This window comes from Mirounga angustirostris, unplaced genomic scaffold (assembly GCF_029215605.1).
Source record: "Mirounga angustirostris isolate CCGP_5_RB_7025 unplaced genomic scaffold, mMirAng1.0.hap1 SCAF_6, whole genome shotgun sequence".
Classification (NCBI taxonomy): domain Eukaryota; kingdom Metazoa; phylum Chordata; class Mammalia; order Carnivora; family Phocidae; genus Mirounga; species Mirounga angustirostris.
This window is the reverse complement of record NW_026991714.1, coordinates 129,449,324-129,468,328: the sequence shown is the minus strand read 5'-3', so window position 1 is coordinate 129,468,328 and position 19,005 is coordinate 129,449,324. Positions and strand designations below refer to the sequence as shown.

General features: G+C 45.7%; 1 protein-coding gene across 1 annotated transcript; it reads right to left on the bottom strand.

Annotated features, from left to right (window-relative positions):
• Positions 1-797: 797 nt before the first annotated feature.
• On the bottom strand, positions 798-13,705 carry INA (internexin neuronal intermediate filament protein alpha). Its single transcript, XM_045876293.3, has 3 exons — positions 12,583-13,705; positions 4,124-4,248; positions 798-2,814 (listed from the first exon to the last, which is right to left on the bottom strand). The coding sequence occupies exons 1-3, from the start codon at positions 13,645-13,647 to the stop codon at positions 2,505-2,507; spliced, it is 1,500 nt and encodes a 499-aa protein (XP_045732249.1). The 5' UTR covers positions 13,648-13,705; the 3' UTR covers positions 798-2,504.
• Between the last annotated feature and the right edge of the window lie 5,300 nt (positions 13,706-19,005).

Below are 19,005 nucleotides of genomic sequence, written 5' to 3'. Positions count from 1 at the left end.
TCTGTAATCCATAAAGGGTTAAGAATCATTACAGTAAAGGAAAATTCTATTACTGCTGCCTATGTTCTACTTAAACATATGGGTTCTGCAGAAGTATAACCCCATCTTCAAAAAAAGAGAAAAGATTCTGTTTTGAACTGCCTTTTATCATATGCGTTCTGCCACTTCATTCTCAGAAATGTTCAAGTTAAGCTAGTTCAGTCATTATCCAGGCACAGAATATGTTGTCTTGCATCATTTGTTTGATTTGATTTCTCTACTCCCTGCCATAAACTGTCCACTTAATGCATTATGTGTTTCAGACAGTATAAACACATGCAGACTATATACCTCCAAAGCCTTGGCAAGGGGGGAAAAAAAAACTCTAAATGTGGATGCAAGGAGCAGAGAATATGCAACTCCCAAATTATTTGGGGTACAGCTGTCTCACTAAACCAAAACAGTGCTTCTCTCTCTCTTTTAAAGATTTTATTTATTTGAGAGAGAGAGCATGAACGGGGCAGGGGCAGAGGGAGAGGGAGAAGCAGACTCCCCGCTGAGCAGGGAGCCCATCATGGGGCTCGATCTCAGGCCCCCAAGATCATGACCTGAGTCAAAGGCAGATGCTTAACCTACAGAGCCACCCAGGCGCCCCTCTCTGTCTTTTAAGTAAGCTTTAGGCCCAACATAGGGCTTGAACTCACAACCCTGAGATTGAGTCACATGCTCTACCAACTAAACCAGCCAGGCGCCCCCAAAACGGCACTTTTCTCAACCGTAGCAGCAAAAACCACAGAACACAAGTTACGTTGGTGGGATTCGTGTGACTTTTAATTCTTATCTTACTAACGGGTTACAGTAAGTGTGGGGAGTAAAGACGGGGATGGAGTGAGGGAAAGGAAGAAGAGAAAGTATCTTTCCAGTTCCTCGAACCACTGAAGCAGGTCCTAGGATAAGAAAGTCCAGTAAAAGCATCACGACCGGTCACAACAGCACTTGCAATGGAGGTGTGACAGAGACACGGCAACTCTTTAGGTCTGCGGGAAGGGACTGCGGGAGAGAATTAGCCCTACATCAAACTTGGCACATGTGGAAGACAGGGCGATGCGGCTGCTAACACGGTTGGGCAGATGAAAAAGCGGACTCTCCAGAGAGTACTTCTTGCGCGTGAGTAGGAGCATGGGTGCCCTTCCCCACGCCGAGCAGCGCTGCCTCCCCAGTAGGGAAAGGAGACCCCACCAAGCACGCAGCAATGGGAAAACCGTGGGGCAGGGCTCTTTTAGAAACGAGAAAGATTTTTTATGTTTGCTGGTGGTGTTGATTGACCAGAGGCAATTCCTTTTACTTTGGGGCAGTAGCATTGTGTCCTGGTGATAACGTAATTATGCTTAGCACTCTTAAAAGGCAGAGGAGAGTGAAAGCAAGGCCTCTTTAGGACCGAGACAGTGGGAAAGGGGCTCTGTGGGTTCTAAGCGTAAGGGCATGAAACAGCTAATTCTAGATCACCACAAACGAACTCACACAGATCAATGAGACCTTGGCTTTTTCCATTCAAACAAATACTCACCCCTCTTCTAGCTTCGACTACTAAATCTAAGGTCAGCTTAATCACAGCTTGGGGCACTATGACCGTGTTTCTAAAGTTAAAGTGAACAAACTACATTCTTAATACTCCCCCCCCCCCCCCCCGCTAATTAAATGGATTTGAGTAAGCTGAAAGCCTAAAATCTAGAGACTCTTTTCATTATTTGTTGGGGACAACCCTTAAAACTCATCACTGCCATTTTTCTTTACTTACAGAATTGGAAGGACATGGAATGGGCAGGGAGAAGTCATTACACGAATCACAGAAATGGTCAACATGCATCTGATTTTACCCATTGAACAAAGAGAGCTAAAGGGGGTAAGTTCTTTTGAGAAGAACCTAACTGTGTTTAAGGGGGAAGAATACTACACTAGCCTTTTTTTTTTCCTGAATGGAAGAATAGGATAGATGGAATTGCGAGGGGTGGGAGGAAATGGTGTTAAACAAACACCCATCACTGGTGAAACAGTTTTGTCGGAGTGGTGCCGGATGCGAACCATTGGTTTATCTTTGGCAGTGATCTTACGTTTTCGGTACCTAGAATGAGACTACATAGCTGGATGATGTCTGGGTATAGTGAGCGAATATAAGTTTTAATTTCAATTCACAGCAAATGATGATGATCACAGATTTAGCACCTTAGTTTGTACTTCCTCTGTACCTGAATCATCTAATGCTGTGAAGCCTGAGCTTTAGGTGAGAAAGCTGAGTTCTTAGATAACTCCTCTGTGATTTGCTCTAGGACTGCACTTTGCTCCAACCTAAGGGGTGGTTTTCTTATTAGAGAAAGTGAAGTATTCAATGCTAAATAGGAGACTGAAGCCTTGAAGACATTTTACAGTGGTGACAGGTGTTTTGGTTCAGGAATAGGCTCTTTAACAAGTCAAATGCATATTATCCCCTCTTAAGCATTAACTTTTTTTTTTTTTTAGCAACAGAATTATATTTTTTGGCTTGAAGTGGTGCTTTCTTCTATAACTGATTTCTCGGTTTTCTTAGTAGATATTACTGTCTCCTCCAGTATTTCTTCAAAACTTTCCCCTATCTGGGAGGTTTTCTTTGAGGCTGCCTTAGAAGCCTCCTCCCCCTCCTCCTCTTTCTTAAGAGACAGCCCAGTGGATGAGACTTTGGAGGTTGTAGAACTGAGGATTCTAGGTGGGAGCAGATAAGCTGGATTGGGGGGTGGATTCAGCCCTGAAATGCTTAATCCACTGGTGCTAAAACGTGTCTCCTCGCCTTCCAGTAGTTTCCTGTAAATCCAACAGAGAAAACGTCTTAGGAAGTCAATTTGTAACTTTTTTTAAAAAAAGAACTTAACCCTCCAGCTCCTATTCGTTTTAGAAAGATACCATAAGACTCTGCAGTTTCTTCATGAGGTTGAGACCAATAAATATTGACTTCCAAGGTTCAAAGACTTGGAGTTTATCTAGCACATGCATACACACGTGCACGTACATGCATGCTCACGTACACTCACACATCAGCTGTGTTTAAAGCACTATCAAAGGGAAACCTATCCTATTCACAAATATGTTCAAAAAGGAATTTTTGTACAATTCCCCTCGGCCTCATCCACACCCATTTTTAGCACTTAAGAGTCTACAAAGCTCTAGGGAAAAGTAATCTTACTAATTAAAACCTTAAGTGCAACAGGGATAAGGAGGTGAGAAGTCCACAGAGGAGGAAGGAGCTACCTCATTCAGCCTGAACTTGAGATTTGTACTTTTTCAACATAGAGAAGTACAAAGGGAATGGAACCAGCAACTTCAAAAACCAGTGAGTGCAACTGTTTCAGATACTTTTTCTCAGCCTAGCCTAACCAGCGTCCTAAGAGTGGCCCCAGTGCCTTGTTTCTCTTATCTCTAATAATTTTTATCATCTTTTCTTTAAAATCAGAAACTCAAGACACTATCAAATACTGTTAGAGTTTTGTTTTGAAGAAGTATACATAGTGTAAAAGAAAAAAAAATTCTCAGATCTGGATTGAAGCTGAGCTCTTCCCTTTACCAGCACTGTGACTCAGAACAAGTTACACAGTCAGTCTGTGGTTCAAGTCTCCTCGTCTGCAAAATGGAAATAATATGACCGGATACCTAGATAATTTAAATACAGTATCTACTAGAGTGCCTGGCACATAGTAGCCATTCAAAAAATAGTAGCTACTGTTATCAGCTTTTTTTAAGGTAAATATTCACTTGAACATTGAGTAGAAATTCAGAGGGATACCTCACCTATTAGGACATTCTATGTTGTATAAGCCCTATTTTTAAAAGTTAGAGTCTGATGGGTTTTAGTTCAACCTCTGCATACTCAGGTTATCTCCTTCAATCCTAGCAGAGGTAGGTAGACTACCCCAGGACTAGTAAGGTGGAGTTGGGATATAAAGAAGCTGAGGGACAGAGGAGTCAGCTCTCCTGGAAGGGCCGGGGATGACTTTCCTCAGCCCTTCACGCATCAGAAATCAGAGAGACTATAAAACCACTTATCCACTTATTTGGGTAGCTATGCCCCAGGTGCCCGGATCTGCGTGGGTGAGGGTGAGCATGCCCTTTGAAATACCTGTAAGCTGCTATCTCAATATCAAGAGCCATTTTGACATTGAGCAAGTCCTGGTATTCCCGAAGGTGGCGCGCCATCTCACTCTTGGTGTTCCTCAGATCATTCTCCAGCTGCCCAATGCTATCCTGAAAAGTGACATATCCAACATATTTGAACCAGGTGAAATTCAATGAGATTTCCACAAAGCAAGGACTCTCAACCCTGACTACACATTAAAAATCCAGGCCTGTCCCCCACCCCAGATTCTGATTCATTTGTTCTGGGGTGGGGTCCCAGAATCTGCATTGTTTCATAAGGTCCCCAGGAGATTTGGATGCATGGTAAGGGTTGGGAGCTTCTACTGTGTGGCACATGGTTCTCGAATGCACACCAGGGAGATATTTTCTCTCTCTCTCTTGTTAAACTTATACCTGAAACTGATACCACACTGTATATTAACTGACTGGAATTTAAGTAAAAACTTAAAAAAAAAAAACACCTTACTTCTCATCCGTCCCTTGCTTGTTGTATTCCTGCTGAATAATTCAGTTGTTACATGTCCTTGCCAAAACCCAAAGCCTCAGGTTAGGAGCTTAGACTCAGAAAATCCCAACTGTGAAAAGCACAGAGAGGACAGCAAGTCTTCTCTGCCTCCATTCGTCTTGATGGTTTCCTCAAAGTCTGCTACTCAGTCACCTTACTGAAAGCATCTTATGTAATGGATAAGGAGGAAGCAGAAATACTCCATAGAATTTTTTAAATCCAAATGGCAGATTGAAATTATATTTTTAAGGAAGAAACTAGGGGGCACCTGGGTGGCTCAGTCGGTTGGGCAGCCGGCTCTTGATTTCAGCTCAGGTCACGATCTCGGTGTCGTGAGATCGAGCCCTGCGCTGGGCTCCACACTCACTGTAGAGTCTGCTTGGGCTTCTCTCCCTCTGCCCCTCCCCCCACTTGAGCTTGCTCTCTCTCTCTCCCCCAAATAAATAAATCAAATCTTTTTACAAAATAAAAAGAAAAAAGAAACTAGGTCCATATGACAGTTTTATTCCAAATTCTTTCAGGTGCAAAACCAGACACAGAAGAAAAATAGCTTAAAATTTTTTCTTAAGATTTATTTATTTGAGAGCGAGAGAGAGAGAGCACAAGCAGGAGGGGGAGGGGAGAGGGAGAGAGAAACTCAGAGCAGACTCCTTGCAGAGCTCAATGCAGGGCTCGATCACATGACCCTGACTGAGATCACCACCTAAGCAGAAACCAAGAGTCTGAGGCTTAACCAACTGCGCCACCCGGGTGCCCAAAAAATAGTTTTAAATTTTTGATTCTTGAGTAGCCAGAGGGTCTTTTAAACTTTTTTAAAAAAATTTATTTATTTGAGAGAGAGAGAGCGTGTGTATACACACTCGGTTCCGGGGAGGGGGGGGGTAGTGTTCACGTGGAGGAACAGAGGGAAAGAATCTTCAAGCAGGCTTCCCACTGAGCGCAGAGCCTGACTCCGGGCTTGATTCCATGACCCATGAGATCACGACCTGAGCCGAAACCTAGAGTCCGAAGCTTAACCGAATGAGCCACCCAGGTGCCCCCAGAGGGTCTTCTAAAAACACAGCAGATCCAGTTGCTCACCTGCTTGAAACCCTCTAACAGCTTTACAATCAAGTCCAAACTCCTCAGCATGGCCTATACTATTCCCCTTGCTCGAAATGTTTCAGCTACTCTGGCTTTCTCTTTTGCTCCTTAAACCATCTAAATTCATTGCTGCCCCAGGCCCTTTAGGCTAGCTATTTCCTCTGGAATGTTCTGTAGTGGGTCTTCTGTGGCCGACTCTGAGTCATCGAAGATTCAGTTCAAATGCCCTGTACTCAGTCTTCCTTTGTGTCCAATTTAAGTACCCTTTCCACACGGATCTAGCATGCTAGTGTACCTCAAGCCAGGACAGTGGCCCGTGAAGGGGCTTTGTGCAAATGAGAAAAGAGCACCTCCAGCGGGAGGACAAATTAGAAGAAAGCACACACTTGAAAGTGGCCACTCTGTTCTTAGCTCTTATCATTATCTGAAATTTTCTCATTCTTTTATTACTTTACTAGTTTATTTTCTGTCACCTTCCTCTATCTCATGGTTTTTCCCCCTAGGCACTGTTGACATTTGGGGCTGGATAATTCTTTGCAGTGGGGGTTGTTCTGTGAATTGAAGGATGTTTAGCAGCATCCCTGACCTCTACCCACTAGTAGTATGCACCTCCCTCCCAGTGGTGATAACCAACAATGTCCCCCAGAAGGCAAGTCACTCTTGTCAGAGAACTCCTGCTCTAGAATGTAATTTACATGGAAACGGGGACTGATTCTGTTTGGCTAACCCCTGGAAGCCCAGAGCCTAGCACAATGCACACTGTAGATGCTCCGTGAGTAATCGTTAAATGAATGAACGGTGCTACACGAGCGCTTCTTTTCCTCTGTCCTGAAAAGATGTGAGCAAATAACGCATATAATATAGTTGCAAGTCTGTCGACATGAAGAACACAGCAATTGAGAGAACTTTTGTGAAACAGTGATGCAGATGAACATCAGAAACCTCAAGAAGTAAGTGGTGAGGGGCCCTTGTAACTTCCCGTGTGGGGATGATGAAGTGATGGTGGAAAGCAGCACTGGTAACATCAGGGGTGGGGATGTGCAAAATTCTAAATCAAGAGAATCTGCAGAAAGAATGAAAATTCATACCTCCTACCTGTTCTATAAATATTGACGGGAATGCCGCAAAGGAGAGACTCAATTAACTGGTGGGTACAGAGCAAGGAATGACAAGCAGTGGGGAAAATACATATTACATGGACAGTGATGGAAGTATTCCAAAGTGTGTTAGGAGATCATTAGGGCTTAAAATGATTTCTACCAAACATTTAACTTGATGGTTGTTAGTTGAGGTTAAACTAACCTACAAGCAAGTCTGCTGGTGAGGCACTGGGGTAAGAGAAGCAATATTACTGTGGTAAAGGAGAAAGGGAAAAGGGGAGGAAGATTTCTCAGTATGCAAAGGACAGGAGAAATGAAATCGGAGGAAAAGAGGAGGATTTCATCAGGATCTTTGGGTTGCATTTCTTGCCCTGCCTCAAATATCCAACACACCACAGTCAGTTTTCTATATTTTAGTTTCTTCAAAATTTCCATTTCTACATATGGAAAATTATAATATTTATTCTTTTCTGAGGTGTTCTGAGATCCTCAAGTTAGGATTCCAATTTAAGGCACCTCACATTATTATATGAATCCATTATCTGTTAAATTAGATAACAGGCATTAAAACAGCACTTGTCACATAGAAGTTGTGCAGTAAATTATTGTTATAGAGTCATACCATGTGACTCTATGCCCTTTTTAATCATATGGACAAATTAATCATGAGCCCTCCCTACAACCCCTTGGATTACTAAGGAAAGCAATGTATAATAAAATGTTAATATTAGATAGTTGAAGGCATATTCCTTAAAGCACCAGATTTTTTTTTAAAAGATTTTATTTATTTATTTGAGACAGAGAGAATGAGAGAGAGAGAGCACATGAGAGGGGGGAGGGTCAGAGGGAGAAGCAGGCTCCCCGCCGAGCAGGGAGCCCGATGCGGGACTCGATCCCGGGACTCCAGGATCATGACCTGAGCCGAAGGCAGTTGCTCAACCAACTGAGCCACCCAGGCGCCCCAAAGCACCAGATTTTTTTAAAATAATGATTTTGAATTAAAAAACCTTTCCAAAGGGGCTTGTACCATTTTTTAAAAATATTTATTTATTGAAGTAATCTCTACATCCAACGTGGGGCTCAAACTCAGGACCCTGAGATCAAGAGCAGCATACTCCTCCGACTGAGCCAGCCAGGTGCCCCATGGGGGGTGTACCATTCTTAATTAGGACATAAACATAATGCAACCTTTCTTAGCAACTACAGGTTATGATAATGATCAATTATTTTGCTATAATTCTATGATGTCCTTTATCTTTTAGGTCAACGGAGGTGTATCAGACTGTTCATTTCTACCCTAAATGGCCCCAAAGAGCAGTGTTTGCATTAGTGCTTGCTACTTATTGGTTTTCTTTGTTCTGGAAGTTGAACTAATGCTACTGGTTCTCGATGATGCCTGATTCCATTGGTCCCTCTTCTCTATCTTGCAGCATGCTTAAAATTCAAAAGACAAAGTGCTTTAGAATCATGTAAAGTAAGAATGAATAAGTTAGGGGCATCAGAGGGGTCAACTTCCCAATATGTGATTTGGACATGGACGTTTTGTCTCATCAGCAGGTTAATAAGGTCCTTTTTAAAACAATATTTTTGTTTCAGAGCTGTGTTTGCTGACTAAAAGGTTGTTGGGAGCTGAGTTCTAGATAGAAGAGATTTCCTTGAGTTTGTATGTTACACAGTTCACATGTCTGTTTTATGGATCAGAGTAGACAATAAGCATGACTCTGCTCCTTTCAAAAGGAACTGAGATGACTGCTGACCATTGCTCTTCTACGTCTAGTCCCTTTGTTTGTGCTCTCTTCAGCCCACACCAGACTGTCTCGCACTGCCCTTCAAAAGCCCTGCCAAAGATGGCCTCCAGCTGGAAATCTGAGCAGAGCGCTGCAGTCTACCCCCTCCCCCAACCATGCAGCTGCTGCTGGCTTAGCCTGAGGGAATGGCAGAGGCACTCCCAGTTCCAGCTGGGGTCTCTCCTGGAGTAGTAGCTAAGATAAGTGCTGAGCATCTTCCCAAGGGCTGGGAGGATGCAGGCCAGGAATAAGAGAAAGACCAGGCCACCCAAGCATCTGCAGTGGAGAAAAGGAACCACAGACAGTGCTATGGATTTCATCACTTCTGGGAGCCCTCAGCCAGGTGAGCAGAAGTAGTGAGCACAGCACAGTCTGAAAGAGCTCCTCCAGAATTACTGGGCAAGGAGGGAGGATGTTTATATGTGGACCACCCATATGCCTTATTCTCCCTACTGTCTTTGCTTGCTTGCTTGCTTCCTTTCTTTTTCCCTACCATACTTTAAAATCTTGCATTATATGAGCTGGTTTATATTGTGAAATGTAGTTTAGGTTAGTGTACCCCCAAATCAGCCCGGGAACAATAGGATGCAGCACTTTTACTGAAAATGCATTTTGCTGGGCCGCTCCTGTGAACTACTGAGTTCAAATCTTTGGGAGTAGGCCTGAGAATTTTTTTTTGTTAAGCTCCTGAGTGATCTTGCTGGATCAATGGGTCTAGGAACTACAAGTTTCAGTTTATTTCTGTAGAGGAGTTATCAAGGTGGCCTTGGTGACAGTAATACAATGAGACAGGGAGGGGCAAAAGCAAAACTAAGAACACATGGAAGAGTTGAAAAGAAAAAAGGACTGAATGTAGTTTCTTCTTGAATTCTAGTTTCAGAGATAAATCTATCAAGCCATACATTTATATGCGGCTACTGTCACCCCACAGTCTCCAAGGGGCCAGCCCCTTTTTGCTCTTTCATTCAGTTGTATCCCAATCTCATACTGGAGGGAAGAGGGCAGACTTGGCTCCTCTCCCTGGGGAACATTAACTAATAGTGAGCTTGATTATTCAGCAAGGTCTTGCAAGGAAAGCTTTGGTTTTCCAAGACTGACCATAGTACAGGGCCAGGGCCTCCAGTATCCTGCAAAAATACCCTAAGGCATCTTTGCTAGAACAGGGCCTCTAATGGTGGTAAAGCAGCTATGCAGGAACCAGATTCACCCTGGGTCAGAAATGGAAAAGTGTTCAGCTATAGAGGGTGGCTACATTTGGCTTTTGAAGACAATGGCCCTAGCTCTTCATAATTTCTCCTGTCGCCTGATTTGGACTCTCTCATATATCATTGTGTACTTACTATGTCACCTTGAATCATTCTTTACCCTTTCAAAAATGTAATAAGCTTTCTGTCCTTGAATAGGCTGTCAGCATTCTGGGCAGGGGAAATGTGACTTTAATGGGGCTTTCCTCTGTCTCTTAGAGGGTGGCAAGCTTGCAAAGGAAAATGGGCCTATCACTAATCTCTGAAGCAGAAGAAAGAGAACAGCCTCCCATTACTGCAGTGGAAGGGGAGGGGGGAGAGGGCAAGAAAACAATGGCTGAATCTCACTGTGGAGATTCATCTTGGCCAACATTGCTAAAACTGTTAGAGAAAACAGCCAGAGGATACCCTTGTGACTGCAGGCCTTCAGGATCAGCAGGTGAGGATGTGAGCCCCTCCTCAGGCCTGAAGTCCCAAGGGGTAGGAAATAGCTTTCTGTAGTCTCATCTGGTCTTGCATTCCACCAGCATGTCCACTGAGGCTCTGAAGGCTAACTCGGACAGGGGCACACTGCAGAGCTGCAGATGCCGCAGTTTCTGTAGGGTTTTTGTTTGTTTGTTTCCTGCAGATTGTGTCTGGATGACCCTACTATTGTCTGACACTGAAAGTCTTTTAAAGCAAACAAAACAAGTCAGACAATACTGTCACTACCTCTTAGAATGTCAGGCTATACCGAGCAAACAGAGGGCATGGCAGAGCCCAATTCAGATGAAAGTTGTAGTTGTAGATAAGTTAGCCTTTTTTTTTTTAATTTTTGTAAAATATTTTATTTATTTACTTATTTGAGAGAGAGAGAGAGAAACAGCATGAGAGGGGAGAGGGTCAGAGGGAGAAGCAGGCTCCCCGCTGAGCTGGGAGCCTGATGTGGGACTCAATCCCAGGACTCTGGGATCATGACCTGAGCCGAAGGCAGTCACTTAACCAACTGAGCCACCCAAGGCGCCCAAGTTAGCCTTTTTTGTAGAAATACTGGGCTAGCCCTTCAGAAGACCACCTAGCTCATCTTTTGAGGCTTCTAGAAGAACACATGAAATCTCAGTTAACTAAATGTGATTAATTCAGGCCATGCAGGAGCTAGGCCACACAGTGAAAAATTCAAGTTACAGCTTTTGAAGCAGAATAGATGTATTTACTTGAATAGTACTGTAATTCCAAATAACCAAAACAAATGGTCCAGGCAAGCTTTCTTCTTTTAGCAAATGGGGCAGTTTATAATGGACAATAAATACCTACACACCAATAATAATTCTTTAGCTGTAGACTGAAATAGTACTTCTGAGGTTTTACTCCTTTCTTGGTTCTATTTTATTAATGTTCCCAAACCCTATTAATTTCATCAAATGTAAACTTCGATCTTGGCCAGAATGAATTATTGCAAATTTCTGAATTCTTACCATCCTACCCAATGAAGCTTTGATCGGACCTTGAAACTGAACCACACTACTTAGATTCCTTTCTTTTCTCCTGCCTCTGTACCCTTTGTGGTCATAAGCCCTATATAGTAAAACTGAAGATGCAGTGGCCTTTGTTTGGAGAGAAAAGGAAGAAAGATCCAATCAATACCCTCATAGGCGCTTAGAGGACATGCAAAGATGTAAAAAATAAGTGGCCTATAACAAAGATAAAATCACCCATCTCTGTGATTTATCACACGCATTGAGGATGGAAAATTGTTAGAGATGTGAATTTTCAAGTGGGACCTCACTGCTGTTGAGCAGATTAAGTGGTTTTTGCTAAGTGCTAAGCCATCCATGACAGTGAAAATTGATGCTGTCCCTGAGGTGACCTTTGATTGCAGGTAGCCAAGACTGATGTGATGGTGTTGCAGAAGAAACACACACACACACACACACACACACTAAAGCAGTTAATTGCCTTGAGAGTCATAACTAGGACATGAGACGGGAAACACATCATTTCTGAGATGGAAAGAACTCTAGATCAGCACCGAGGACAGCGCCCCGACCATTCCCATTTGAAGCTTTCTAAAGAAATATCAGCAGTAGGTAGACACGGAAACGTGTGTGTGTGTGTGTGTGTGTGTGTGTGTCGGGAGGGGAAGAGGGTAGAGAAGGGCAGTTGTAACCAGCCCAATCACCCAGCTCCTTGGCTCCCAATCTCTACTCTTTTGAAGACAAAAGTCAAGAAAATGATAGGGTGGAACCCTTCCCAGTTCAGTCCAGCATTCTTCTCTCTAGCGCAGACCATACTCCATAAATATCAATTCCCGGGCGCACAGAAAGCCTTTCAAAGTCAACCAAACAATCCAGACAGCCGAGACAGCGCTGCCAACATGAGAGACTGTAACCCAATTGCATTGGGTTCACTCCTACTTTGGGTGGGGGACTGTTCTTCAGGTCACCGGGGTGTTTATGTCCACTTGCGGACAGGGAGGCATGAATTAGATTTTTGGATTCTGAAAAACATAAGCTTAAGGGTGTTTTCTAAAAGGGCTCGGACAGGGACATGACGGGCAAGGAAAGAGGGTGACTAGGACTTTAGAATGAATAGTGTAGAGTCAAGGGCTTTTTGTTTGCCAGTGCATCCAGTTGGGGTTCTTCCCCCCCTCCTCTCAGTTCCTAGGGCCTCAATTGTGTGGGAAGGCGCAGGTAGGTGGGGGAGAGAATAGGGCGCCCCTCCCTTGGCAGCGTTCCAGCCCTTACCTGGTAGCTAGCCACCTCTGCACTGTGCCGCTCCTCCAGCTCCAGGATCTGCCTCTCCAAGGACTCGTTGGCCCCACGCAGCCCCTCAATCTCGATGGTGCGTGCCTGCAGCTGACGCCGGTATTCGTGAATCTCCTCGCGGCTTGCCCGGATGGCCTCGGTGCTGCGCGCTGCCTGCTCGTTCAGGTTGGCAAACTTGGACTTGTACCACTCCTCGGCTGACTGGAGGTTCTTGGCAGCCAGGGACTCATATTGGGCGCGGATCTCCCTCAGCGCCGAAGTCAGGTCTGGTTTGGCCACAGCCACATCTACCTCGGCCGCGGCCTGCGACGATGCCTGCAGCGTGGCCAGCAGCTCGGCCACCTCCTCGTCGTGCACCTGGCGCACGAAGGCCAGCTCGTCCAGCAGCGACTCCACCTTCTTCTCCAGGTCCAGGCGGGCCAGCGTGGCGCCGTCCACGTCGCGCTGCTGCGCCTTCAGGGCGCGCTCGGCGCCTTCGCGCCCTCGGCTTTCCTCCTCGCAGCGCGCCCGAAGCCGCTGCACCTCCTCGGCCAGCCCGTCGCGCTCGAGCAGGGCCTGCGCGCGCGCCGAGCTCGCTTCCTCCAGCTGCGCGCGCAGCTCGCGCAGCTCGCGCTGGAAGAGCTCGCCGACGCGCGACGGTTCGGCGTGGCGCTGCCGCAGCGCGGCCAGCTCGGCCTCGAGCGCGCGGTTCTGCGTCTCCAGCTGATGCACCTTCTCGATGAATACTGCGAAGCGGTCGTTGAGGCCCTGCAGCTGCTCCTTCTCATTGGTGCGGATGATCTTGTACTCGTTGGTGCGCGCCGCCGCCTGACTCAGGTCCAGCCCGTCGGACGCCGGGGGCCGGCGGTAGGCCAGGCCCAGGCCAAGCGACGAGGCCGAGGAGCAGGCGGCCGAGGAGGTCACGTTGCAGCGGGATAGAGACTGCGAGCGGAAGCTACCCGCGCCCCCGGCGCTGGAGAGGCGCGAGGACAGGCGAGAGCCATCTCCAAACACCTTGCGGTAGGAGGAGGAGGCGCACAGGTAGTGCTCCGAGCCGAAGCTCATGGTGCCGGGACCAGGGCCGGGAGAGCGGCTGCGGCTGACGACAGAGAGAGAGAAGAGGTGCGCCAGACGGGGCGCGGCTGGGCGGGGTGCACCGGGTTTTAAGGCGCCGGGGATGGGGCGGCGCGTTGGGGGCGGAGCTCCTGCTCCGGGTCTGGTGGAGAGAGGGAAGGGGGGCATCCAGGAGCGGGGGCGGGGAAGCGCAGTGACAACTGCAGCTGCGCGCGCGGCGGACCTAGGTCGCGGAGACAAAGCGATTTGCGTAGAAGACGCTCCCTGTCCGTAGCGCCCCTCCCCAGAATTGTCGGGTTTGGGAGTGTCTTGAGCGGAGAGGTGCCTAAACGACTAGGGTTTCCCATCCGGAGACCACCCGGCTCTGTCGTTTACCTTGACCCTGTCCTCCTTGCCCCCTTTAACCCACCCGGAGTTAGGGTTTTCTGGGAGGTGTCCGTACGTCCGCCCATCCCTCCCCGGGAGCTCCTGAGGGTCAGGCCCTGTTTTTCCAGTTAGAGTGGGGACTTTGTCTCTTCCCTCAGCCAGCTCGGGGTTCCCAGGGGGTAGAGTGGGTCTACGTCAGAGAGCATCTCATCAGCTGTTCCTCTGCAGCTCTCGGAAGCGCCCAGGGCGGGTGGCTGGGTGGAATGCTTGTGACGCCCGGGAAAAGAGGGTAGATAGATAAAAGAACACGAGCCTGAGTTGCAGAGAGTAGAAGGAAGCGCAGGAAACAGGTCGGATGGCTGCAATGGGCAAAACTGAAGTGCCCCTGACATTTGTATAAGTAAACGGGTTTCCCATCGGCAGACCACACGGCTCTGTCGCTCCCCTTGACCCCGTCCTCCTCGCTTTCACCCAGAGTTAGGGTTTTTCTGGGAGGTGGCCTGTATGCCCATCCCCACCCCAGAGCTCCCGATGGGGATGGGTTCACCACAGCCCCCACCACTCTCCATTGAATAACGCCCACCTTCTTAATTCATTTACTTTACCCATCTGGCCAGGTAGGTATTAGAGATTTCAGGCTGTGTAAATCCTCATCTGGTTTAGGAGCGCCCCTTCCTGTGGAGATCTCTCTTTGAACAAAAGAGGCCTCTGCAAACATTAAACTCCAGGAGTCGGAAAGAGTGCGGGCCACAGGGCAGGCCTCCTACAACACAGGGTGGGGGTGGGGGGTGTCAAAGAATGGGATCTGGAGAGATGAAGGCTGGGAGGAGTCAGTGTCGAATCTGTAGTGTACATCACCTTCTAGCTCATAGTATCTCTCAGGATGTGGCTATGGCTTAGGAGAGGGAGTAGGAAGACCTTTTTAGTAGACTCCAGAATTCCAGACTGAAGGCCTTTTTGATTTGGAATCTCAAGGATGTAGTTCTAGGACAAGTTTTGACTTCACACGGGGAAATAGTACCTGAGACAGGCCACTAAAGGGAGAAGGGGAGTCCTATGGGACTTTGGAACGTATTTCTTGGCTTTATGCTTGATGTCGTGGAAGATAGTCAGGCCATGCCACAGCCTGTCCCCCTGGTTCATTATCACAGACCAAGACCTGAGCTTAATTCTGTGTTCACTGGGCTCAGAAATACCTGGTGAGGTGAAGGATGGAAGAGTGCTAGCTAACACTACGGAGTGATGACCCTCAGCTACCCGTTGTGCCAGGACTTCTGCATATAGGTTTACTTCCTTCTGACCACTCTTCAGGGTAGCCCTTTACCCCCATATTAGAGATCAGAAACCAGGGCTCAGCTGCAGCACTCTGCACAAGGTCACTAGCAAGCAAGTATACATTGTTTCCTTACTACATAATTCTACTTCTTAGAGAGGTGAGGCTCTTGAAGTCTGATTAATTTCCATGCAGCCAGCATAAGGCTAATAAGTGGGCTTTCAAAGAGTTTTGGCCAATAACAAAGTAGCAAGCTGTTTTGTAATTCAAAGAATCAGAGGTGATGGGTTTGAATTGTGGCTTCGGCACTTACCAAGCTTGTAGGGATAACAACACCTACTTCCCAAGGTCGTGAAAGAGTGAGTTGATGCATGTGAAGGTGCTTTGTAAGCTGTATAGGTATAAGGGGTTTTTGTCTTCATTGTCCTCTTTCAAATAAAGGGACATTGCTTCCCATCTACCATCAACAGGATATGAATTGGGGCTAGTGATGGGGCTGCAGGAAATTGTCCACTATTTCCTTCCACAGGCCTTCAGGCTGCCCCTTGGCAAAGAGGACACAGCCAACCTTGATTGGGGTACCTGAGGCCAGCATGAGTGTGGTGAGTAGAAACAGCCACAGATAACTAGATCTTACTTCTGGGCTCTAGTTCCAGTCTCATTTCAACTGAGAATAACGCAGGAGAATAATTCCTCTTATTCAGGACTGAATAACTAAAAATCAGCAAAATGTCCTGGTTCGAGTTTTACCTTTCTTTCTCTTTCCATCCTCCAATAGGAGCAGTACTCCAAAGGTAAAACACACACAAAGCAGAAGTGAGGCAAAAGGCCTGAATAATCCAACAAAGGGGTAGTGGTCTGCAAAATCTAGAGTGGGCTACATTTCGTAATTTCTAAACAGTTTGTCTTAGATTCCAAACTGAGATTCCACCGTGGGACTTGTACCTCCCCTTTCTTGGCATACCACCCCACAGGCCCAGATGTTTGGCTTTAATATTTTTAGCACAACGTTCTATTACCAAGGAGTGATCTTGGCTAAGCCTCAAACGACAGTTTCTTCTAGCTGGCCAGTTTTCTTGAGGGAGTGCCCTGCCCTATGCAAAGGCTGCATCTTCATCTTCCTATAATGTCAGACCCAGGCGCTGCAGACACATGGGTTAGTCATCCCCAGGTTCTCCCTCATGCTACATCCTCTGTGGCCTCTCTGTAGCATTTGGCAGTCTCACTACTCACCTTGGTTTTGAAGATTCAGTTTTTGGCCTTCTGCTCTTCCCTCATAAACTCTTATGTCTTGCAGAGGCAAGGAGGCTTGTGGTAAAATTCTCTCCCTGAGGGATCTAGTTTTGCATCATGGCTCTTTCTAGCCATGGGACTTTGAGTAAATCACTGCTATTTGCTGAACCTTAGTTTCTTTATCTGTAAAATTTCAATGAAACTAGCCACCCTGAGTGTTTTCCAAACCTGACTGCTCATTAGAAGTCCCTGGGTACTTAAATTCAGATTCTTGGGCCTTACCCCAGACCCTTGAATTTAGTTCTGAGAAGCCTTGACCTGCCTCTCATGAGATTTCCCTGAGGTTTAAATGAGAATATATACAGAGTGGGTATACCGTGCCTGCCATGTGCATGCTCAATAAATGATGGCTATTAGAACTATCACCTTCTTTATTCATTCTGCAAATATTTCTGAGTACAAGGCACTGGACTAGGTGCTAGGAATAAGGCAGACATGGACTCTGCTCCATGAGACTGGAATCCTAGCAAGACAGATAGAGATTAAACAAGGAATTACACAGTGAATTATTAATTATAATTGTGACAAGTGCTCTGAAGGAAAGTCCAAGTTGCTGTGGGGTGTAAAACAAAAGGCCTGACCTATGCTGATGATGCTCAAATCCTGATTTCCAATTTCCAACTTTAACCTCACATCTCCAACTGCCTCTTGGACATCTCCTCATCAATCCTTGCTGGTCTTCAAGTACTATATATCTAAAAGTGAACTTATCTAGCCTTTAGCCTCTCCACCCCAGCCCACTTCTTGATGTTGACTTTTCTATCCTACCCCTGTTTCTCCACTTGTGCAATTCTTTCTTCCTGGTATTTCCTTCTCTGCCCCTACTTCAACTGTTGAAATCCTTAAGGCTCAAATGCCACCTCCTCCATGAAGCCTTCCCTGCTATTTCAGAAGTAAGGTGATGCTTCCCTCCCATGAATTCAACTCCTCCTACCCATAGACTCTTCAATTGCTCACATGACTAATAATTACCTACCTGTTGAGCCAGGTACCCCTACCTACCATCTTCTGCTGTTAATTATTTGTGTGCTTGTCTAAACTTAACTGAAAGTACCTTGAGCACAACTCTTCTTCTACATCTGTGAAGCTCTCTCAACATCTATCACAGTATTAAACACATGTAAGGTGAAAAAAATGGTTGAAAATTCTTTTTCGGGGGTGCCTGGGTGGCTCAGTTGGTTAAACCTCTGCCTTTGACTCAGGTCATGAACTCAGGGTCCTGAGATCGAGCTCCACATTAGGCTTCCTGATCAGCGGGGAGTCTGCTTCTCCCTCTTCCTCTCCCTCTGCCCCTAACCCTGCTTGTGCTCTCTGTCTTCCTCTCCCTCTCAAATAAATAAATAAAATCTTTTAAAAATTCTTTTCTGTACAACTACTTGGGAAGAGTCTTTGGCATGACACCAAGGGCACAACCCTTAAAAGAAATCAATAGATTTGACTTCATCAAAACTAAAAAATTTTTTGTCTGCAAAAGACCTTATTAAGAAGATAAAAAGAAGAAGATGATGATGAAAAGACAAACCATAGACTGGGAGAAAATGTTTGCAAATCATATGTCCCACAAAGGATTTGTATCCATAATATATAAAGATCTCTAAACACAGCAGTAAGAAACATTCCAGTTAGAAAATGGGCAAAAGATTTGAACAGACATTTTACCAAAGGGAATATAAAGATGGCATATAAGTATATGAAAATATGTTCAATATCACTAGCCATTAGGGAAATGCAAGTGAAAACCCCAATGGTATATACTATCTACCTACTAGATAGGTGGCTATCTACTGGCTGAAACAAAATATTGACAATACCAACTACTTACAAGGATTCAGAGCATCCGGATCTCTTATCTGTTGCTGGTAGGATTGTAAAATGATACAACCACTCTGGAAGACATTTTGGCGGTTTCTTATGAAGTTAAACATACGTTTACCATATGACCCAGCAATCTCACTCTGAGTATTTAGCCTAGAAAAAAATGAAAACCAGAGCACCTGGGTGGCTCAGTTGGTTAAGAGGCTGCCTTAGGCTCAGGTCATGATCTCAGGGTCCTGGGATTGAGTCCTGCATCAGGCTCTCTACTCAGCAGGGAGTCTACTTCTCTCTCAGCCCCTCCCCACCCAACTCGTGCTCTCTCTCTTTCTCAAATAAATAAATAAAATCTTTAAAAAAGAAAAAGAAAAATGAAAACCTACAAAAAATCTGTACATGAATATCCGTAGTAGCTTTCTTAATAATAGACAAAAACAGGGAACAACCCAAATGTCCTTTAGCAGGTGAGTGGATAAACCAACTGCCCAATGTAATACTACTCAGTATTGAAAAGAATCAACTATTAAAACAATTAAAATTAAAAAGAATCAACTATTGATGAATAATTCTCAACAACTTGGATGAATCGCAAGGGCATTGTGCTG

Bases quoted from the DNA above. Each gene is read 5' to 3' on its own strand.
- INA (XM_045876293.3), bottom strand. From the start codon at position 13,647: ATGAGCTTCGGCTCGGAGCACTACCTGTGCGCCTCCTCCTCCTACCGC. The intron at 4,249-12,582 runs GTAAGGGCTGGA...GTCACTTTTCAG, and splicing joins CAGAGGTGGCTAGCTACCAG to GATAGCATTGGGCAGCTGGA. The intron at 2,815-4,123 runs GTATTTCAAAGG...TTGGATTTACAG, and splicing joins ATTGAGATAGCAGCTTACAG to GAAACTACTGGAAGGCGAGG.